The sequence below is a fragment of the Carex rostrata genome, chromosome 7 (genome assembly GCF_964058835.1).
Source record: "Carex rostrata chromosome 7, lpCarRost1.2, whole genome shotgun sequence".
Classification (NCBI taxonomy): domain Eukaryota; kingdom Viridiplantae; phylum Streptophyta; class Magnoliopsida; order Poales; family Cyperaceae; genus Carex; species Carex rostrata.
Window position 1 is genome coordinate 2,895,395 of NC_135924.1, and position 24,933 is coordinate 2,920,327.

A 24,933-nucleotide genomic window follows, 5' to 3' on the forward strand; every position below is an offset into this window, starting at 1 on the left:
TTCTGTTGCGCTGGATGGTGTAGCACACCGTGTAGGTATACAAGAGTTATACAGTAAAAAAATAAAAAATAAAAAAAATCCTGATTTTAGGAGATTTTCAAAACTATTCAAAAACAAATCTCAAATTCGTTTGATTGTATAATAGTTGCTTAATAATTTTTAGAAATAGAAATAACATAATAATTTCGATATTTAATTATTTACTAGAAGTGACTTTGGAACTGGGATTAATAATTCAAATACAAAGTATTTTTATTTTTTTATTAACACAATAAGAAATAGTTTAATTTTTTTTTAGAACTGAGAAAATTCTTGCCTGAAAAATGTTTCGGAGTCCTTCTAGTACATCTTAATTATAAGATGTTTTATTTATTTTATTTAATTTTCTTTCTAACATATTTAAATTATTAATTATTCTTTCTATTTATGAAAATTATGAAACAATTATTATTCTCCTTTGATCCAAAATAATCAAATTGTGAGGTTTGATTTTGTAAAAGTATATCTTAGTATATTTTGTTATTATTTTTTTGAAGTATAAACTAACTTAAAACTTGAATTTTTTTATTAAACGTAATCAATTATGTCACATATGGTCACGGTGTGACCATACGTGACGTAATTATTCACGTGGCGTAACTGTTATCTTTCATTTTAGTCACATCACGTAAAAATAAATTTTGATCGACACAACATATTAATTACGTAACGTCACGTTTTTTCTTCCCTACTACAACATACTGCATTGGAGAGGATTCATCATGCATTCATGAAATGGTGTGGTGTAGAATGCAGCAGAGGATCTGAAAACATATGAAGAGATATCTTTCCGTGACATGATATGAAATATGTGCATGCGCGGGGACCCCTAAACGCGTGCATATATATATATATATATATATATATGTCTCCTGTTCTTCATTTCATTAATTTTTTTTATTTTTTATTGAACTTCTCTTACAGCTATATTTCGGATTTTTTATATAAATAAAACTGTTTTTAATCATTTTCTCTACCGCTCCCTGTGATCGATGGAGCTATTTTCGGACCACTGATATTGCTGATTTTAGATAAATGTGAAGGATTGGTGGAGAAAATAGTTTGTTGTCTCACTGATTTCTAGAATCAGTGGAGCATTTTCTTATAGCTTCCCCATATATATATAGTGTTTGTACCGTTAAAAATTTTAAAAACAGTTCTATTTAAAAAAAATCTATATTTTGTGTGCTTCATTCCGATATTTTTTTAGGTGATGACAAAATATATATAAAACACACATATTTGTTATTTTGTGAGCACCAAACTTAGGTATCATGTGCATGGTGTACTTGATGATGCAATTTTTTTTGTTAATCTTGTTATTTAATTATGTAGTAGAATTAGTAAAAATTTAATTATAATATTGATTTCAATCGACGAATTTAAACTATTGAAATCAATTTACTGAACGAGTAATATACGTATTTACACATAAATTTTTTTAAAAATTGAATTGATTTATTATAAAAAGAAGCGGAAAAAAGAATAAATGAATTATAATTAATCAACTTTTTAATTTTCCCGCTTAAATTTATACTAAATTAACTAAAAAATGTGTATAATTTTTATATAAACGCACATATCACTCGTCAAGTAGATCGATCGCAGAACAACCTAGTTCTACTCATTAATTATATAATTAGAAAGTTACAAAATTGCAACTGGAGACTCCAGCTCTCTTGGAAATAACAAATAAAAAATAATAAATATACCGTGGTCCCAATTACTGTAACGCGTAGCAACTAATTGGCATTGTCCTGTTGTCACTTGCAACTTTTACTGTTCAATTATTCTTCAAAAAAAGGTACTGTTTAATGTAAATTTTATAAAAAAAATATCTTTATTATTGGAGCAAGACTTGCCATTTTATGTATAAATTTTGTATTGAAATTTTAAAAATATATATATTATACAGAACTTACACATGTGATAACATTTTATTGGTAGAAAAAAATAGAAAAAATATATTCCGAATGATTGGTAGGAGGTCTTAATTTCGAACATAATAAAATAAATGAATATCCCCTCAATTACATGACAACAAATTAATTAAAGGGCCTATTTCTTTTTTTTTTTTTCATAGTCTCTCATATATTCTTATATATACTTAAAAAAAAAAAAAATGTTTGTGATAATTTTGGCCAAAATTTTTATTAATATCATTTCAATAAAAAAAAAAACCAAAACACCTCTGAAATTGAGGAATTCCAAATATACCCGGGCCACCAATTCAATTTGCGGCCTTTGAAATTGAGAAACCTAAATATTAATATATTACAGTGCATTTTTTTGTTTTTTTGGGGCTCCAATTCAATCTGCGCTCCTTCAAGAATGGGGCAGCCGATTGAATTAGTGGCCTGGGTATTTTTGAAATTCTCCAAAAAAAATGGTTTTTTGTTTTTAAGAATATGGTATGAATACAAATTTCGGTAAGTTTGGCGGCAATTATCAAACTTGTGCACTAAAATTAAATATTGATGTCATTGCTTTGATTGATCGTTTTTGTTTAGTTAAGGAGTTAAACGACAAAAAGGATAAGAGATATTAATTATGTTTAATGGCATTATCTAAGTAAACAAAGAGAGGATGTATCATGTATGTAGTGATGTGATCTAAAGGAATAATCAATTGATGTATATCTTTATACCAAACGCTTTAATTAGAGCTGCTTAGCCACCCTCATAATTTTTTAAAATTTAATCATTTATATTGAAATTTAGCTGAATTTTTAAATTTTTTTTTTTAATATAATATAGTTCAAGTCTCTCATAAAACATTAAATTTAATGTGTACTTGTAACTTTTTATGAAGATAATTTTTTTCTGATTATTGTTTATAGTCTATACATGACGCTATATATGTGTGTGTGTGTGAGTTTGAGGGGCTTTTTGTGACATAATTAAAACAATATGGTTTTTGAAGCGAAAATTCATATCACCTAAGTTAACTCAAATTTTGCGTTTACAACTTTACATACATACCATCTGATCTGCTTTAGCACATATATTAAAGGAGACAGATTGATCCGAATTCTGGTTAGATGGTTAAGATATGAACTCAAAATTTGAGGTACTTCAGAGGATCTGGACTCTTTTTTTTTTTGACTAAAGCCTTTAGACACTCACACAACTCGAATCCATATTCTCCCGTGGGAGAACGGATGACTTCTCAGAGGGTGCATTTGAACCCTCTTCATATATATATATATATTATGATTGAAAGTATATTACACTGTTGCATGTATAAAACATGGAATATTTTTTATTTTTTATTTTTAAAGAAAGAAAGCGCCAGATCAAAGGCAACGACAAGAAGTGAAGAATATTTGGAATTCAGGCGAAAAAACATTGACAATTATTTAAAATTTTAATAGGAAAACCTCACATTGGACAGCTCTGTTGATCCAGAAATGCCACGTGTCCCCATTAATTACAATTAGGATCCTCTAAAGTAACTCAAATTTTGATTTTAGATCCAGACTGTTCAATTTGCTATTGCACGAATATTAAAGGAAACCTGTGCACTTCACCTCTTGCCGAATTGACCCGAGTTCCGAACAGATGGTTCGGATCTAAACTCAAACTTTATGTTACTTTAGGGGATCCGAGGCTAAAGTTACTCAAATTTATGTTACTTAGACATGAATATTAACGAAGTTCCATTCATTCTACCTCGTGCCGGATTGATCCGACTGATTGAAATATTCAAATCTAAACTCAAAATTTGAGTTGCTTTAGGGGATCCGAGGGTTCGAAAATGCTAGTATAGTCAAAATTTTGATCAGACGGTTAAAATCTAAACTCAAGATTTGGATTACTTTAGGGATCCGGACCTCACTAATTAAGCGATCCAGAAATGCCATGTGTCCCCATTAATTACAATTCGGATCCTGTAAAATAACTCAAAATTTGAGTTTGGATCCAGATGGTTCGATTTGCTATTGCACGAATATTAAAGGAAACCTCGTGCACTTCACCTCGTGCTGAATTGACCCGAGTTCCGATCGGATGGTTCGAATTTAAACTCAAAATTTATGTTACTTTAGAGGATCCGAGGCTAAAGTTACTCAAATTTATGTTACTTAGGCATGAATATTAAAGGAGTTCCATTCATCCCACCTCGTGCCGGATTGATCCGAATTCTGATTGAAACATTCATATCTAAACTCAAAATTTGGGTTTCTTTAGGGGATCCGAGGGTTCGGAAATGCCAGTGTACTCAAAATTCTGATCGGATGGTTTGGATCTAAACTCAAAATTTGAATTACTTTAGGGATCTGGACCTCATTAATTAAGCAGGACATGTTTTAATACAGAGTAGTTGCAGGGCTCCAGTCATGTGGGCCGGGGCCAGGCCCACAAACCCCCATAAGACTTGATCTTGGGTGGGCCCACTGGTCATAGAGGAGGGACCTTAGTTGGGGGAAGATAATATAAATATGATTCTAATGGATTTTATGTGATGGAAGTGAATGCCAGGGGTTATGAAAATGACATCTTCCCAAATTATTGTTCTCGCCCATAATTGAAGCATTTCTTATTAGTTCAATCAATAATGATGATGATGATGATGATTGCAAAATCTAATGAACTGGTAGAAAAATAAGGAACTAAAACAGAATGTTGCTATCATTCTAATTTTTTTTTTTTTTTTTTTTTGAGTAAAGGTTGGAAGTTAAGCTAGCTAATTATTTAATACCCTTGTTATTACATCAAATGATTTCTTTCATCTGAGTTTCGAATTTATTGTCTCCTACATAGAGACTATTTGTCTTTGACACTAGATCAAAGACCAATTCTGCTATCATTCTCATTTAGTATCAACTTATGTTTTGCTTTATGATGTGGAAATAGGAGTTGGAGGCGGTTTGATAGGTATCAAATCAAATTCAGCTCGGTGTCCAGTCGGAGCCAGTACGATTTGCATCAAGATTCGTGTGCTCTTAATCATCAACAATTTTGAAGTTATTTGTATGAATCTTGATGTGAATCGGACAACAAACCAAATTTGATCTGATGCCCGACGGCCTAGGCAAACTGATGATATATTAAGAGATTTTACAAGGAAAACCAATTTACCAAACAAATTGGATTTTAGTTTAGTCGATCAGAGAACAAATTGGATCCAAAGCAACAAACGAACAGAAAAAGCAATTAGATTTTAGTTTAATCGATATAACAAACTGAGTTTCAAAATGTTAATTTATATATTATTAGAATTTTACATATTATGGTACACAAGGCCCAAAATTTATTGCATATTACTTGCAAATTTTCTTTGGGTAAAAGTGTTTTTTTATTTACTGGTATGGTATCAGTCCTAAACTGGACCAAATTATCTTTTTATGTACCGAACAAATCTGTACCTGTAACAGTAAGTGGAGAGCGAGAGCGAGAGAGAGAGAGAGGGAGAAAGAGAAAATGTTTATAATTTACAACTAAATCTATAAATAATTTCTGACAGGAACCAGTTACCAAATTTAACTTGTACAAAAGTTATAATTTTTCTCTCTCAACTATAAACCTTGTATTAGTTCATTTACATTTAACCACCAGTGGCACTTGCACCACATTATTCTTTCCTATCCATAAAATGGAACCAAAAACATAGTCTTGCAAATTAGGATCCACAACCCGAAAATATACTGTGAAATTCTTACTTGAACCATAACTCTTGAAAGCAAGAATCCTTGGTGACACAGTCACATTTACACCCTTTGGTGCATTGACAAAAGCTTTGTATGTACTACTGGGTTTACCCACATTGGTTACGGCTCGGGTCACCCGATAACTTTTTTGAAGATTTGGCACGGTGATTGATGCGTAGTTCAGGTCACTGGCAAGCAAATCTGGCTTTAAACAGACACTGCTACTATCTCCAGTTATTATTTGCAGAGAGTGATTGTTATAACCTATAGAACAGAGGAAGGATTTGTAGTCCTGTGGGGATGAATCGAAAATGAGACCCGGGTTTAGAATGCGGGTCGGGTCTATGAAGCCCGACCCGAAATCAAATGGATTTGCCAGAGTTCCTTCTGGATCAGAAATTATAGTGTTCCCTTTCTTATCCAAAATTTTTGCTGCAAATGAAATAATAAACATGTAAATAATGACTGGAGAAGCTATGCTATAGCATTTGTTATATACAAATTAAAGAAAAAAATCTAACCTGTAGTCATAATAGCAGATTTGATTGCCGAAGGAGACCATGTAGGATAGACGGCTTTTACTAAAGCGGCGATGCCAGTAACATGGGGACATGCCATAGAAGTACCAGACAAAACATTAAATTGCATATTCTTATCTTTTGCCGGAGACCATGCTGCCAGTATATTCAAACCCGGCGCTGCCACATCAGGCTACAATTAAGCCCTATATAAGTTAGTTTATATATTTAAAATTTGGTACATAGGGTCCTCATTAACTGTTGTATGCATTAATTTTACCTTTAAAATCTGTGGTGTTAGTGAATTGGGTCCTCTCGAAGAGAATGCTGACACACGAGGAGCTGCTTGGTATCCCGTTACAGTACTTGCTGGTAAAATTTTTGACTTTGGCCTCCTACATTAAATATTTTTATTGTAATACCAATTTTTTTTATGATTCTTGAAGAAAAAGATGAATTCATAGGAGCCTAATTTCAGTTATAGAAGTTCACAGTTGAGCAGAGTATGGGGTCAAATTTACGATATCCAACTATCCATAGCATTTTACTCTAAACTATATAGAAAATAATGTATAAGAGCATAAATTTTATATAATTATTGCTAACCTTGTGGTGTTAAGATAGGAGATTATTTTATCACCGGCTTCTCTATTAACTGAGGTTGCTGGTAAAACAAAAGGAGATGCAACCTGGTAGTTGGTTTCATCTATAAGTATCATGCCAGCGGCACCCGCTCTTTTAACAATCTGACTTTTTTGCACCCTTGAGTCTGACGAGCTTTCACTATGCCGGCACACTAGTATTTTCCCTTTTGCCTTTGTCTCGTTTAGCGAGCTATCTAAGCAAAAGCTAAATGTATTGGAGCAAAAAAAAATGCATTAATTATAAAAATAAGATAACACCCCTATTTTGTGGCATTCACTTTGTTTTGTTAAGTGTACAAAATGTAGGGTTCAAATGTACCATCTTGGATTACTGGTATGGAATAAGACTGCCATTTCCTTATTTCATTGAAATATTAAAATATACTTTATATGTGAATTGTTTCCAGTTTAAATGTATTTGATTACCTAGATTGGTAAGGGGTGAAATAGGTTGCATTGGCCTCAGAAGCCGAAATGGTGCTGATTGATGTGTTCATGATAGATCTCGTCAAGCTATCACCCTGATTGAATTTCGAAATATCTGAATTCAACAACTAAATCTACAGATTGAAATCTATATTTACTTAATTATGTACCTTTATATTAGTGCCATCACCAAGCACAACCGAAGATGCAAAATCACGGTCCGTCGAACCGGCTGCAACAGTGAGCAACCATGGTGCAAGATTTGTTGCGGTACCATGACCCCCGGCATTTCCAGCAGAAGAAATTACCAAAATACCCTTACTGAATGCATGAAATGACCCTATAGAAATAGGATCACTGAAATAGTCATCTTGTGGTGGATCGGGGCCTATAGAGATTGAAATAATATCGACGCCATCTTTTATAGCATCATCAAATGCCGCAAGGAGATCTGCATCATAGCATCCCATATCCCAACATGCTTTGTAAATGGATATTCGGGCCATCTGGGCCCCACCTCGGCCCCCGCCAACACCCAATCCTTTGAAGCTCATGTTTCTCACATAACGACCCGCAGCAGTTGAGGCAGTGTGGGTCCCATGACCCAAGGTGTCTCTTGGTGACTTGGATTCGATTATTTCGTCGGTTTTGGTGTCTTCTTCTTCAACTACTGGATATTTTTGGTGTTGTTGTTTTTCTGCTTCGTATCCCGATAAATAGTATCTAGCTCCAATTATTTTCCTGTGTAGGATATTACTTGTTAAATTAGTCCTAAGCTGTATAATTCAATGATAATGACTGTCAATGGAGGTATATATATATCAGCAATAAAGTTGTGACTGTGAAAAATGATACTGGATGATATCATGAAAAGCTGTAATAAGCCTTTTTTTTGTCACCAGAAGTTGATTTCACTTGATATATCATATTTAATTAATTATAGTGATCTTTGTTTTTGTTTATGATCATTTAAGTCAGTCTAAAATTGTTAGGTATAATCTTCAAAAACATGGGGAGCTAACAAATTGAAGGGGTAAAACCATAAAACAAAATGATGTTTTACTTGTTGCAAGTGAAATTTGAAGAGGGGTCTCCAACTTGACAACTGCCTTTCCATCTCGAGGGAACTGGAGGCATCCCTTCATCGTGAAAACTTGGCGATTCTGGCCATATTCCTACAATAAAATTACATATTATTAAGTTTTCCTTTTTCACACAACATGCTGCCAAAATAGAAGAATACTGAGTCAACAGATTGTCAAGATATGAATCAAATTTGTGTTTTCTTTGAGATTCTGATTTGCATATTAGTTTGAAATGTCTCTCTAGCTGGCAGATCTCTATTCTCTCTTACACAGAATATAGGAATTTTATTATGGTATTAAATATTCTATAAGAATAGGATGTAATTCATGTATATAAATTGAGGATATTGTCCTTGTGATATAGCATTCAGAAATTTCTTTATTATTATTCCTTTGTATATTCTGTCAAGTATAAGAACCTACAGCTCTAGTATCTATTTTTAATCCAAGGAAATATGAAAATACTTTTAGTATGATGTCCCACCAGATAAATAAAATATAACTATGTGACACTCTAATAAGGTCAAGAGAGAGGCACAAGGAACAAAAACTGGATCACATGATATGCTCATCTGTCAATTAGCTAAACTCCAGTCAGAAAAAAATGAACAAAAAAATAAAAGTTTGGTTAATTGGAAGCTTCTACATGACATGATTATTGCAAGCCTATATGTTATTAAAAATCATTGTAATTTTATATTAATTATTCTTCACTGAGCAAGCAAGCTTTGAAAAATAGAGAATTTGCTCAGTGTTGGTCAGTTCAGAAATGGGGGTTTGGATTGAAAAAAAAAATGAAAACTTAAAAGAGAAGTTGTACCGGTATCGATAAACCCAATTATGACATTTTCTTGGTTTTTTGTGGAGTATCCAGTTATTTCCAGTCCTTCATTTGTATGTAATCCCATGAAATCCCATGAGTGAGTTGTATGGAGCTTTCTTTTCAAATTTGGTAGAACTGAGACAACACCAGGCATCTCTGTTTAACCACAATATAAAAATTGAATAAAAGTAGTAATAATGAATAAATTGTTCACAACTGAGACAAATTGCAATTTAATTAAGAGAATATGAGCATGTGTGTATAACTACATACCAGCCAATAGTGATGCCTGCTCTTCGGTTAATTTTGCGGCAAAACCCCTAAAACCTCCTTCATATGTATATATATGAGATGCTTGTGCTTTCTCTAAACTGAATCATAAACAATCCAATATACCTTATTTACCTCTTTTACAAGATAAAATTTTCGATTGAACCGTAATTATAAATTGAACAAAAGCAATATATTTTGTTCTTTAATTACCTTCCATTGTGAACAGAAGCAAGCATTTGGTGGTGATGGTTCAATATATCATCATTGGGACCAACTACAATTCCTTCTTTTGTAGCACTTCCCATATAAACCACATAAACCTTGTGATTTTAAGAAAAAAATATAATGAAATGTTAAGTTGAGAAATGATAAACAAATTCCTAATTTCTAAATTGTGAATACAATGGTACTTAAATCCTAAAATAAGTAAAATGAGCATGTAATCTCATCACAGCAAGAAGTTCTAGTAAAAAACAAAATATATATATATGGTAATACAATAGTTTGCATATAGAAATTAAGAAATAAATAGTAGAACTTGGTGGCAATTTGGCATTGCCTAACTTGGTTTGTCAAATAACTTCACAACAAAATTAAACGAGTTATTATTGGTACCAAGCGACGGTATTAAATCAGATTCCAACACTATGGTAATCTAATTAAATCAAGTCTTGCAGGAAACACCATTGATATATAATAAATTGTTTGGAAGAGGTTGAGGAGGGTTTATAACCTGAGAAGATAAAGAGCAACCAAATTCTTCTACAAGTAGTATAGAGAGAAAAATGATGATAGAGAGAGAAGCCATGATGAGAGAGAGGGGAGGGGATTAATGGAGAGGTGGGTTAGATTGAATAGATTAGATATTTCACAATGGTTGTGCTAGCTTCAAAAAAACTGCCAGGTTTTCTGCATGAGCAAACAAAAATCACCAACTAATGAAGCAAAGTAAAAAGGCCTTTTGATTTTTGAGAGAGAGAGAGAGAGTGACAGAGAGAGGTTGGTACATGGCGGTAATCTAACTACTAGTCAGGAAAATATAAAATATATAGGATGAAGGGTGCCCCTCATTTTCTTTGAGATTCGTGTCAAAATTATTTTGGTGTCTATTTGGATTATAGGTGTTCGCTTTGAAATTCGTGTTTGATTAAAAGGGACAATATAAATTTCATTCTACACGAATTAGGTTAATGCGTTTTAATATTCAATTATTTAGTGCTGAGAGAAAATTTTGCATTTTAATATTCAATGTGCCCTTTCTTAATTAAGAAAGTTAAGAAAAAAATATAAAATTTTGTCTCCAAACACATTTTAATGTGAATATTATGTTGAGCGATTTGGATCGCCTGTTTGAATTTTGAAATAGAAATTAAATAAAGATGTAGAATATGATTAAACCATGGAAGCAATGGGACATTTGAGCCATCTCTAATTAATGATAAATTAGGTATTCTGAGCAATAAATAACCAAATTAGTGCGCTTAAAATATGACTCCTCAAAATAAGATGAGAAAGGTTATCTTATCCTATTAATTATTCGTGTCATTAATTACTAGCATAGTTGTGAGGAACAACTTAATTTTAATCTACCCTTCCTAATTTTATATTCTTCAATTTAAATCTTCAATTTTTAAAAGAAAATTAAAGAGGGGAAATGTGATTAAAGTTCCTGACAAATGTAAAATACGATGAGCACTTAATTCGTCTCAAAATTTTGTGATAGCAAGGGATTCTAAGTAATTGGGCTGATGTGTATTGTATTGTATTGTTTTATGGCATTACACAGTTTTGGGTCACAATTTTGTAGGTTGGGATTTGTTCCTTTCAAGAAAAGTTCAGGCCCAAATCATGAAGGGACACTATTGAAGGAATAATAATGCCACATTGGGATTTTCTGTGCTTTATCTTCGGAGACATACTTGTAGCGGGTCAAAATAATAATTGATTTAGTAAGCAACAGATTTTGCTGGACAAGAGTTTCTACAGATAAAAATAATTAAAAAAGAGAGGTAGCAGCTGGTTGTCAACCATGGATCATGAAGAATCACGTGTCACTGTGTCGGACACGTGACACGTGTCACCTTTGCATGTTGGTTACGATGTAAGGAAAGCATTAATTTGCACTGAGTCCAACAGTCAATACCATTATAACAAAATCAAATGTATGCTCACCTAAGTTTGTTTTTGAGCTGCAATCCAATTACTGGAAAAATAAATGAAAAATGAAGAGGATAATAATTTGGTATGAATCCAAGACTCTTGGGAGGAGGGAATTAAATTTGTGTGTTATATATTTGGAGATGTTAAGCATAAAAATTAGTTGATTCACAAGTGGTTTTTTTTTTTTTTTTTGGGTGAAAAATACTGGCAGCAGCTAGCTACCAACAATAGTTGATTCACAAGTTGAAGAGTATGTTTTGATTCCGGATTATTATTCTGACAAAGCACTTGTACTAATATATATAATTGATAACTATTCAAGAAGAAAATTAAATATGTATTAGTTGACCTTTATGATCGAATGATGAGTAAATCGTGTATACCGCTTTGTAATAAATTTTATACCACTTGTGCAACAAGTTTTATTTATGTATTGTTGAGATACCCCTTAATGGTTGACTCTAAAGATGAATATATAACTAATAACTACTTGGTGCGAGTAATTATTGGCACAAACATTTATATATATGAGTACAATATATATATATATATAGAGGAGGGGAGTAGAACTAGGGTGCTCTTAAGCTCACCAAAGTGTTTGGTGAGCTTGACTCTAAAATCCATCAAATCGATTTCAAATGACGAATCCGAACCGTTGAAACCCGCCTACCTTACGTGTGATGCGTCTACATATGAAATTTTTAAACATTCGAATTAATTTAGTATAAAGTCAAGCGGTCAAAAAACGTTAAAAAAATGAATGCACTAAAATTAATTTATTAACCTTCTAATTTTGACCGCTTGACTTTATACTAAATTAATTCGAATGTTTAAAAATTTCACATGTAGATGCATCACACGTAAGGTAGGCGGGTTTCAACGGTTCAGATTCGTCATTTGAAATCGATTTGATGGATTTTAGAGTCAAGCTCACCAAACACTTTGGTGAGCTTAAGAGCACCCTAGTTCTACTCTAGAGGAGGGTTCAAATGCACCCAAATTTTTGTGCATCCAAATGCACCCTATTCTTTTTCTCCATTTTCAAAGTCCGAATAGTCAATCCGAACCGTTAGATGCGATCTATATATTAAGATGTGCTTGGAGACCAAATTTTATATTTTTTGGATTTTTTTTTACTATTTATTAAGCCACTTTGAAAAATCGCTGATCCAATGGTCCAGAAAATGTAAAATCAGCGATTTTCAAAGTGGATTAATAAATAGTAAAAAAATTCCAAAAAATGTAAAATTTGGTCTCCAAGCACATCTTAATATATAGATCACATCTAACGGTTCGGATTGACTATTCAGACTTTGAAAACGGAGAAAAATAATTTGAAAGATAGGGTACATTTGGGTGCATTTGAACCCTCCTCATATATATATATATATATATTAATGAGTATGGCTAATATAACATCAGTGTCATTTCAGTCTATATAACACCAACTCCAAAACCTATCAAATTGAGTTCAAATGGTGAATCCAAACCGTTCAAACTAATTTAATTTATGAGTGATGTGTTTTCATGCAAACTTTTTATATTTTCGAGTTATTTTAGTATCAAATCAAGCGACAAAAAAATTGAAAAATGAATGTATTAAAATTAACTTAAAAACTCACACATTAGACCTGACTTGATACCAAATAAACTCAAAAACTTATTAATTTTACATGTAAACGCACAACTAATGAAGTAGATCGGTTTGAACGGTTTGGATTCATCATTTGAACTCGATTTGATATTTTGGAGTTGGTGTTATATAGACTGAAATAACACTGATTTTATATTAGCCATACTCTATATTAATAGATCAAACTGTCGATCTGAACCGTTCACCATAATATCCTTATTAAAATATGTTTGGAGATCAAATTTTATATTTTATTTTTTGAAATTTGTTTAATATTTATTTAGATAGGTACACAATCACTATTTATGGATGGTTCAAAAATAACGATTTTGTACCTGTCTTAAGAAATTGTAAACAATTTTTAGAAAATATAAAATTTGGTCTCCAAACATGTATTAATATGGGGGTTACATTGAGTGGTTCAGATCACCAATATGAACTTTGAAAACAAAAATAAAAACTATTAGGTACATGCTTCATTTAAAAACAATAATTTTGTATCTATTTATAAAAATATCAAATTTTTTTTTAAAAATATAAAATTTGGTCTCCAAGCATGCATGTATGAGGTTACGTTGAGTGGTTCGGATCAACAATATGAACTTTGAAAACGGAAATATAAACTATGAAGTACAATAAAACATGAAAATCATGACGTATTTGAACCCTCCTCTTTGAATTATTGGAACTTGTATAAACAAAACATATAGCTATATACATACATGCAACATATATCTCAAAGAAACAGATAGCTATTTATATATAGAGAAAAGGTAATGTCCCCCGGGCTACAGTCCTCCGAAAATCTTCGTGTATAAAAACCTTCCCTTTTTAGCTTAGTTCCGACGTGCTTTTAACCGCTGGTAACAAAAGAAGTACTTTTTCAGCCACGCGCTTTCAACTGCCATAATTTCAAGTACAATATCACTACTAGAATTTCCGTTTTTTTCAAGGGTAGCATCTGTATTTTCAAGGGTAAGAAGGGCCCTTGGAAATGAAATTGAGTTTGCTGACACATTTAACTATTTTCAAGGGTAGGCCATTGGAAATAGTAGCGCATGGAAATCCCTGATGCCAACCCTTGAAAATGCTTGCTATCCACCCTTGGAAATACTTTTGCATGACCCATGACCCGCTAAACAGAACGAATACTATATTTTATTGAGAGCCCATATTATTTTCAAGGGACTACCCTTGAAAATGTTTTGGTAAGTCTGTTTATACTATTTTATAGTGAGGCTCATGGAAATGCTGGAGCACAATACCCTTGAAAATACTTTGTTGATTCAGTTTATATTATTTTATGCTGAGGCCCATGAAAATGCTGGAGCACACCCTTGGAAATGTTTTATTGATTCAGTTTACATTATTTTATAGTTGGACATAATATTTCCAAGAGACTACCCTTGAAAATGTTTAGCTCCTAGAGACAGAAACATTTTTGTTTATTTGAGATGCCCCTTTGAATGATGAAAATAATAAATCACAACAATAAAACTAGTACAATAAACACCCACAATTCCAATTAATAATACTAAATTATATAAAAAGATTACTAAATAACACGATAATAATATCATATTATCCAAGTATCATATTTACAAAATCAAAGTACCTCATTATTCAACACACAATTTCATGTATCTATGATCAGAAAAAATCCACCTACAATTTTTCTCAAAACAATAAAAAGTGTAAAAAAATCCACTACAATTTTTCTTCGTAATCTGATCATTTGTTCATTTCCTTGTATGCTTCCATCTCCAATTACTAGACTAAGAGGCAAAAAAAAAAAAAAAAAGCAATGTCAGCTCTCTCTCTTTTTTGAATAAAATGAGGTCATGGATAAGATAAGTTATTTCACCATGTACAAGATAATAAGAAGAAGACTTAAATTAGTAAGACACTAGTTTACCTTCTTTGGAAATGGTCAAATCTACAAAATTTCATACAAGTAATTCAATTGATTTTGCACAATTCTCCTTTCAAAATGACAAAATCTGTTTGTTGGTAAACTGCAGTTCTCTATTCTGACAGTCTGATTTGTGATTTTTGCTGAGAGCAATTGGCTGGGCCAAATTTGGAGTTTTTTATATGGAAATGACCATCAATACTTGAACTTTATGCCTAATTAATTTCAGAATGTTTATGGCTCAGGGACTATGATGAACAGGTGGTTTTCTAACTGACAAATTTCAGGCTGGTAGCAATTTTTCTGAACCAGTCCCAATTTCAAAAGATGAACTTCTAAAATCGATCATAAATCACAGAAAATTCCAAATCAAGAAATTCATTTTTCAATATATTCATATGAATGTCCTCCACATGTAGATGTAGCAGTTTGAACATATTTGAATTAGAGCTATGCTTTTCTATTTGTTTAGTGCATAGTGACTTGTAAATAACCAATGAGACAGTACTGGTACTGGCTCCTTAGTTGTCTCTCCTTTTATATCTTTATTTGTGCAAATGGCAAGTTTGAGATTCTGTTCTATACCAAAATTTTCTTCCTTGTCAAAAGTAAAATAATAAAAAAGAATATATAATAAAATAAACTTGTCTTGTGTTTCTCTTCAAGTTTCTCAGATGAATCAAATGACAGCTGATCTGTCAAATGGACCAAGGATAATTTGTGATAAAGTGAAAATGACCAACTTGTCCTTGAGGCATCCTCTTGCAGGTAGTAACAAGAGCCTCGCCAAAACTCCTCTAGCTGAGACTTCATAACAGCATTCATTTTGGTTTCTTGTGATGAATGTATAATATCTACTAAGTTCAGTAATCTCTCCATATCCTATATAAATTCAATTCAAAGCATTACAGTAATATTCATGGCAACTTCCAGTTTCTTCCTTAACCCTTCTTTGCAAATATTAAAAAAGATGGCGGACCATTTGATAATCTAGGCACCATTTGCAAAACTGTAATTTACATATTTTACTTGGTAGGCAGGGTAATTAAATATATTACAAGTACTGGCAAGGTATATCCTATTTGAAAGAGAAACCCCTATTTCTTCTCAAATTTGTGTAAACACGAAATGTTATAACCCTTGCAATTTATATACACTGGTGTAAGTAAAACAAACTTTAGATTACTTTATTACCAAAGTATTTCTTTTCTCAAATATGTTTTGAGAGAGAGAGAGAGAGATTACCCTTCAGAAGCAAGGATATTAACACGTGCCACAATTTCAAAATGTACCATAGCACCATGAAATCATCCTTTGGAGGTCGTCATCAGCCACTGTAACATTCATGAGCACCAGTGATTTGACAGAACGAATGCCGGTTAATTCTGATGGCACCACCAGCCTATAGGTGCTGATCTCCACCTTTACAATCGTGTCGCAAGCAAACACTGGAGAGGGTATCTGGTAGCAGCTATGGAAACCAGTGTTGGAGATAGGCAGCTCCTCCACACCAGCAGAGCAGACAACACTGAAAACCAGGTAAAAATCATCAACATATAGTTCGCGTATATTTACCTCTGTGTCAAACTTCTTAATGACAGTTTCTCTCTCTCGGCTGAGACCTCTCCCTCCCTCTCTCTCTTTTTTCTTCTCACAAAACCGAGTTGGGGTGTTTCCACCTCTCTCCTCTTTTACTGCTCATTTTCATTTTTCTCTTTTACTGGTAAAACCCTAATTCAATTAAAAAGCCCCAATTAAACAAAAATTAATCAATATCAGTGTATAACAAAAAATGGTTAAAAAAATAGAGAGAAGAGAGTACCAGTTGCGGAGGAGGTGAGTGAAAGCAATCTCGGAGGGGGCGGTGTAACAGAGCTGCGGCGGCGAAGGATGGGACCGACGGAGAGGGGGAAGACAGCAGGGAGGGGACAGAGCGCATGGTGTCGACCTTGGGTTTCAGGCTGGGATTCGTCGGAGGAAGGGGAAGGGAAAAAAAGGTGACGGTGGAGGAGGAGAGGAGGCAGAGGGAGGAGAAGGGGTGGTGGGAATGAGGATCGGAGGGGAGTAGAGAGAAGGGAAATGCGGAAAAAGAAGAAAAAAAAGAATCGATATCGCTGAAGAAAGGGAGTCTGCATCGTCTGCAATAACTCAAAAAAAGAAAGAATCGATATCAGCCGTCCGATTATAAACGGAGTCCATCCGACCCTCCCCTAAAACATAGGGGTCTTTACTTTTAGTGCGGATCTAATTTTCACGACTATCAAAACAAATCAGACGGTCTAGATACTTAACTCAAAAGATTCATTTTTGAGTTAATGCAGAGGATACGAATTCGAAGAAAGGGACCCATTTGTCAGAGACGCTGTTTAATTCATTATACTGTAGCAATCATCAAGGATTAGATACATAGTATAGATTGGTCCGGATCTCCTGAGATAATGGAGATGTCCATTGACAATCAGGATGACACATTTTTAATCGAACGGCTTAGATTTACAAATGTTCATAGCCCTTCGATATCTCGATATTCCATCAGCCAGATAGATAAGTAAATGAACATGAAATCAGATCAAACTTTGCTATAAGGAAATAAATGCAGTGCTCTTTAATTTCAACGGTTCCGATCGACCAACGAACAATGTGTTTACGTGCGTCTTCATTAACTCACAGAGCAAGAGTTTATGTTCTATGAAACATATACTCTTGCTTTGTGAGTTAATGAAGGCACACGTATACATGTCGTCCGTTGGTCGATCGAAACCGTTGAAATCAAAGAGCACTGCATATATATTATTGCAGAAAATTTTGATGAAATTTTATATTTATTTACCTATCCATCAAGTCGACGGAATATCAAAACATCGAAGGGCTATAAATACTTCACGTTGGATCAAGGCTCAGATACAACAAAACTTCAAAACTTTTATGTTGGTTGTGTTTAATATATCTCCTTGATCATTTCAAAACAAATTTAGAATCATTTCATTGAAAATCAACCGTCGATCATTTACGTGAAAATGAACGGTCCGCAAATATTTGCTAAATTTGAAGGGGCAAATAATGATGAAAGTCTTTAAAATTGACACTTATAAGTATAATTTGGCCCTAAAAAACATAAGTAATTTTAATTTTAATTTTTTTCATATTATTTGATGTATATGCATTACATAATTAGCAAATATCAACCTCCAAGCCGTCTGATAAATAATAAATGGTGATGATGTACTTATTTGAGGTGATTTTATTAGCAAAGTAGTTTTAAATTATGCAGCGCACAACCTATATAATTTAAGGAGCTTCTAAAATATCTGATACACTGCTTGAAGCTAAAACTGCTCTGTTAAAATCTATACTTCTCAAATTTTTTGTTCTCCCATTTCATCCAGAGAAGATTTTTAGGCACCTACTCTCTCTAAAATTTTCCATTCCCTCCAATTTTATCCGCCATTTTCCTCTTCTTTTTTGGAAATTTCAAATGGAGTTGCCGCTATCACCAAACCTAATGCCGATCTTTTTCACTTACGATCTAACCACTAGACCTTACATTCGCCCAATCCCACCACCAAACCCTTGTGCACACGCAAACTTCCATCTGTGCTCTCCATCTTCTACAATGCAGCCGCCGCGACGAGGTAGCAGAGGTGGCGACTAAGATGGCCGCGATGAGCAGTGGCTGAATTTGTGAATTTACACATCTGATTGCAATTTAAATTAACACAAGTCTCTCTCTCTCACACACACGCACACATATGCGCACATAGAATTCTAACGCAATTGACCTCCTTCTGCCTAATAGGAACTCTGAAGAGGCCCAAATTAGTCGTGTCAGCACAGAAAATCTCGCTTCCTTCAGTGACAACAAGTTTAGTAGCATAGCAGGTATGCTACGGGGAACTGATGAGTTGATTAGTTATTATTGTCTTTCTTGTGGTGCACTTCAACTGTTTGATGAAATGCCTCTTTTGCTTGCTTATGCAAAATTGACAGTTTTTTACTAAATTTTTTGACAAACTTTATTAGATCTTCTTCATGATTTACAGTTTGGCTGTTATTTTTGGTGCTGGATTAGTAACCAGCTTATCCCCTTGTACATTGAGTGTTCTGCCATTGACTCTAGGCTACATAGGTAAAATAATTTCATAATGCATGCATTAGTTAAATGATAATGTTGAATGCAAAGTACATTTCCCTCTCATGCATTTCACTTTTTTTTAACTTTTCAGGAGCCTTTGGTGCTGGGAAAGATTGAGGAGAGGTAATGAAAATCTTTGTTTAAGAAAAAAAAATACCTTAATGGAGGCCCATATGAACCTCTAGTGAAAGAATGATGATATTAATATGTTTAGTCTAGTTTTCATAAAACTAGCTACTGGAGCACATCGGGTTTATATGATAAGCTGCAAGAACAGTTACTTTATTAGGCGCAACAGTAACTGTTCTTTCTCATATTATTTCCAAAAAATTATAACGGGCAAGAACAGTTACTTTTAGAGAGAAAAAAAATAACTTAGGCGCAACAGTAACTGTTCTTTCTCATATTATTTCCCTATTTCTCACATTGTATCAATTCCACATTGGTTTTCATTATTAGGCACTAAAAACTGAATAAATGGTGAATTGCAGTGCTGAGGGGCTAATGGAGGCTCAATTGGTCATAATTGAATATTATTGTAGCCTTTGCCATATTTGCTAATATGCTACTATAACTGCTTGATTTTAGCTCTGGTCGAGTTGTTGTGTGCAATATTCATCTCCTACATGGGGTACGTATTTTGGATTTACTTTTTTGTTGGTATCCTTGTTTCATCATGTCAATTAGGCCTGCAGTTTGCTTGTGGAAGAGATGAATGCACACTTGGTTTTACATGCTGGCCTTATACTTGACTTCTATATAGGTGGCAATAGCATTAAGAGTGAGGCTATGGTACTATATATGCATAGTGCATATTGGTCCGTCCTACGGATCAATATTTTCATTTTTAAAGTCCAAATGTCAATCTGAGTTATTCAACATGATTTCTATATAAGAATGTACATGCAAAATTTATATTTTAATCCTTGGGGGATTATCTTTTGTATTCTTGGCATTTGTTTGATTAACTAATGTTGAATTGAAAACTAACTAATATTTTGGTTTTAGCTGAAAAACTTTAGTTCGATGATGACAAAAAGCAGTCCAGATTCATAAGCAAGTTAATGAACTTAAGGTACTTTCATATATACTTGTAGTTATTTATTCTATGCTTTTGGTGCTTGTAGTATTTGTTTTTTTTATTTTTTAACAGGATCTTACCGATCTATTAAATTTTTCCACCTTCTTTTCATACAATGACTTGCTTTTTGAAAATATTTTGCTAAATGACTTGCAAGGTAACCTTCTCTTAAGTATTTTTTTTTTCGAAATTTTTGGCAAAGGTTGTTCCTCCATCTAAAGTAACTTCTCATTTTTTAGAAGTTAAAGCCTTAGTGATGTTTCACTTGTGCTGTTAATTCTCAATTGAAAAAATGCAGGTTTTGCTTTCTGACAATCCATAATTGTAGTTGTCAATTAATAGTAACTTATGCTTTTTTCATATTTATTATTTGGATAGGTAAACTTTATTTCATAGATTTGAGTATGGCTCATACAGTTACAGAGGATACGACATTGAGAATCATTTCAATGAATATGCTGGTTTTGATTTCGACTATATACAACCAGTAAGTTCAAAAATAATGATGAACTTTCTAGTCTATAGCCCAAAATTAAGAGGCTTTATTTGACAATTAATGATATTTGTAACTCTGCTTTAGATATCCATATAAGGAGGATAGTTTTGTCCTTTTTCAAAAGGTATCAGAGATTATATATCTTTTCAAGTCTGCTATTTTTTTATGATACTGGTATCAATATTGCTTGCCTTCTCTTCTATTTTCTATTATTTAGACATTGGTACAGTACAGGTACACTGATACAAATCACTTGATTAAAATTGTGAAAATGACGAGACATTGGTACAGTACCAGTACAGTACAGGTATGCCAATTTCTGAAAATGTTTCCTGCTTTGGTTGCTTAATCAAGTTTAAACTAGTATTTCATTATACCTATCCTTGCTTGTATGACCATAATTATATGCAAAGCATTTTTTATTAATTCAAATTGCACCTCATATCATTATTGTATTTGCATTGATGCCTACTAATTGTGTTTGTGATCATCATCGAACATTGGTTTATCTTAGCAATTCTAGTTTTAAAATTGCATATAAAGTGGTTAATTTGCCTCAAACATTTTGAATTAATTGAAAACTAGCCTCTCCACAAGCAGTTGATGTAAAGAACAAAAAACTATTATTTGGTTGACATCTGGTTACTTTTTTATCAAATTTACACTAGCAAGATGGTCAAGTTAAAAACACAACATGGAGTGATAATAATGAGATTCATTCTACCATAATTAGATACTACTTTGACAATTGACACACTGATCATTATAACCAAAGATACCCAACAAATTAACCTTGTCAATCTATTGTCTGTTTATAATGGTATGGCCATGTTAGTCCTGGGTACCAACATGTACTTTACATCCAAGATTTTATTTATTATTATTTAATTTTAATTATTGAAATTTTAGCAATTGAGATTTAACTTATACCTTCTACAGTGAGGATAAGTCAAACTATATGTCCAGGCAAAACTTACCATCGTCCATGATAAACAGCAGCAAGGTAGAGTACAATTTTTAGTAACTTATCACATTTTTGCAAAATGCATTTCCAAGCTAATAATAATAATATAATTCTCATAATTTATTTTCTTAATATTGTAGGTAACAGACTCGATAATTTCACATGGATGCTCACATGGATGTTTTCTTAATATTGTAGGTGGCAATCTACCTTCAACTTTAACCAGACCTTTTAGTGTCCGAAAGTGCACATTTTGGTGAATTTACAACCTCTAACATATCAACAAACTAGGTGGTAACTTATTATGTGAATTTTTGTTAACTCATAGCATAGTGGGTATATTTTGGGTATATTAGTAGTGTGCAAGTACACAATACTGTGTTGTAAAGGGTTTTTCACTTTCTTTTGATACAATGTGTTGATTATGCTATGTTAATGATTTATGCTTATTAAATGCTTTGCAATCTCTTTTCTCAATGTGTTTTTTATCGATTTGTAAGATGTGTTATCAGTTTGAATGAGAATTGGGAATTGTAAAGGAATATTGGGTTGGTACCGGGAGAATAATCCAATGAAAACATTCTGGTACAAAAAAAAAGGAGGCTAGTATTTCCAGAGGTATTTCCATGGAAAAAAATGCACGAACTCATTCAAATAATAGCACCAACATTTGACCAGGTGGGGCCCACTTTTGTTGGCCATGAATTTGCTGGGGTGGGTCCTCCATAAACTGCCCTTGAAAATACTCAAGTGGGTCCCAGGGGTGTCACCCTTGGAAATGTTCAAGTGGGACCCATGTTCCCTCCCCTTGAAAATAATCTGGTGGGCTCCACGATGCTTCCCTTGAAAATAATCTAGTGGGCTCCACGATGCTCCCCTTGAAAATAATGTAGACAGAAGTCAAATTTGAAAGTATTTCCAACGGTCCTTTTTTCAAGGGTAGTCTCTTGAAAAAAGCTAGAAAAGAGTATTTCCAACGGTCCTCTTGGAAATACTGACTATTTCCAAGGAGGGTATTATCAACGGTAGTATTTTCAAGGGCAGCGCTTGAAAATGACGATTTTTGGGCTTTTTTCAAGGGTAATCCCTTGGAAAAAGCCATTTTCGGGAGCATGAAAAAAGAGTGAATTCTAGTAGTGTATGTATGTTCACAGAATAATATGTGTATGTTCACAGGATAATATTTGTATGTCAGGATAATATGTGTATGTTCACAGGATAATATGTGTATGTTAACAGGATAATATTTGTATGTTCACAGGATAATATGTGTATGTTCACAGAAGGTGGTTCCCAGTTGAACTGCCGATTGTAATTCAATTGTACTTTGTTCGTTGACCACGCATTTTCAACAGCTTTCACGTGTTTTCAACAGCTTTCACGCGTTTTCATCTGGGACCACGCGGTTTCATCTGCAGAACATCCATTGAACTTGTTTATATGATTGTTTTTATAGTATTACCGGATCTAATGAACTTGTTTATAGGATTAGTGTGAAAAGTCCGGAGATTTTCGGAGAACTGAGAGCCGGGGACTGTTAGCTAGCTGCTTCCTTATATATATATCATTCAAAAGAAAGAGTTGTCTGATCTGTATTTAAATTAACGTAACTTTTGTGTATCCTTGTAGAATACAGTGTGTACGGATCTTGATACAGATTGGACAACTCTATGTTTCTATGTTGTTATAGCAGTTAAAGATATCTACAAATAATTTTGTTAATCTAATATCCGTCATGTGTGCATCAACTGAAACTAATTAAGCAATTAATGTGGATGGAAAAAGAAAAAAATAAAATAGATCTAGAAGGAACATTGACCTTTGATATTTCTCATAATTAATTGAACACCTTTGTTAATTCATTTTTAGGGATAAAGATACTAGCCTAGCTGACACACGCCTTTATCAAAAGGAAAACATGCATGTTTAGTTCTGTATAATTTAATTAATTATTAGTGTTAGTGTACGCCATGACTACAGAGAGATGGATAATACATGCATGTCTATTAATTAGCGCTTAATTTTTTTATACATATGTAGTACTGGTTGCATGCCCGGTCGGCTGCTAGTCGTCGTTTTCTAAATCAATATAAATAAAAAAAAAACTTGTCCAATCAATTATTCATTTTAGGCGTCTGACTTTAACATATTTAATGAAGATCAAACACAATTATTTTGATTAATTTGTAAAAGTGGGTCGCTATATGAAGTTAGGGGGTGTCAATAACACCCTTTTATCCGTTTACTTGATCCGTATTGTATTTGAAAACATGAGTAAGAGTCAGATTTTTTTTCGTTAATTTATTGAGTACGGGTACGGGTAACGATTTTTTTCGTTATTTTATCCGTTTTTGTATAAGATAATTCTTAAAAATAAAATTATATATATAAATATATATTTGTATAAAGATGATACATGATACATGATACCATAAAGTTTTGTATTTTATTAATTTTTTATAATATAAATTAGTTATTCATTATTATTACTTTTTTTTTTTTTCTTGTTTTGAAAAATATTTTATCGAAAATACAAATCGATATGTCAATAAAACTTTTTTATCTGTTTATCCAACCTGTACCGTATTCAAAAAGACGGATAATGGTAAAGATTTTTTTTCGTTATCATAAAAGATACGGATATGAAAATGTCTCCATCCGACCCGTATCCGTTGATACCCTCTATATGTAGTCCCCCTGTATACCTTTATCATAAGTGCAAACCCTTCAAAATTTATAACATACTCTATTAAGACAAAGCATGTTTCTATAAAAAGAAAATGACAAACAAATAATGATATGGTAACATATATATGAGTGTGGAGAATACATTAAAAAAATGGTTAGAAAACCACATCTAGCATATATAATTATCTAAAATATTATCTTTTGTCTAACAAAAACATTAAAGACTCAATATTTATTATGGAATGTATTTTCAAAAGTTTGATATTCATCTTAGAGCAAAGTTAGGGTGTGATGTGCTCACCAAGAGGGATTGGTGAGTACAATTCCAAAAGTCTATCAGATTGTCTTCAAATGACAAATTCAAACCATTGAAATCCATATACTTCATGAGTGATGCATATACATGTAAAAT

The 24,933-nt window shown here is 32.9% G+C and overlaps 1 protein-coding gene across 2 annotated transcripts; it reads right to left on the reverse strand.

Annotated features, from left to right (window-relative positions):
• Positions 1 to 5,450: 5,450 nt before the first annotated feature.
• LOC144557418 (subtilisin-like serine-protease S) lies at positions 5,451 to 10,329 on the reverse strand. Of its 2 annotated transcripts, XM_078305985.1 has the most exons (11): positions 10,189 to 10,329; positions 9,666 to 9,775; positions 9,456 to 9,553; positions 9,180 to 9,338; positions 8,338 to 8,449; positions 7,445 to 8,015; positions 7,275 to 7,369; positions 6,811 to 7,053; positions 6,485 to 6,599; positions 6,208 to 6,397; positions 5,451 to 6,118 (listed from the first exon to the last, which is right to left on the reverse strand). In XM_078305985.1, exons 1-11 carry the CDS (start codon positions 10,261 to 10,263, stop codon positions 5,574 to 5,576), a joined length of 2,313 nt encoding a protein of 770 aa, XP_078162111.1. In that variant the 5' UTR covers positions 10,264 to 10,329; the 3' UTR covers positions 5,451 to 5,573. The 2 variants fall into 2 exon arrangements, with proteins under 2 accessions (XP_078162111.1, XP_078162112.1); XM_078305986.1 differs by lacking the exon at positions 10,189 to 10,329 and having other exon boundaries at positions 9,456 to 9,548; positions 9,666 to 9,695.
• Positions 10,330 to 24,933: the final 14,604 nt, after the last annotated feature.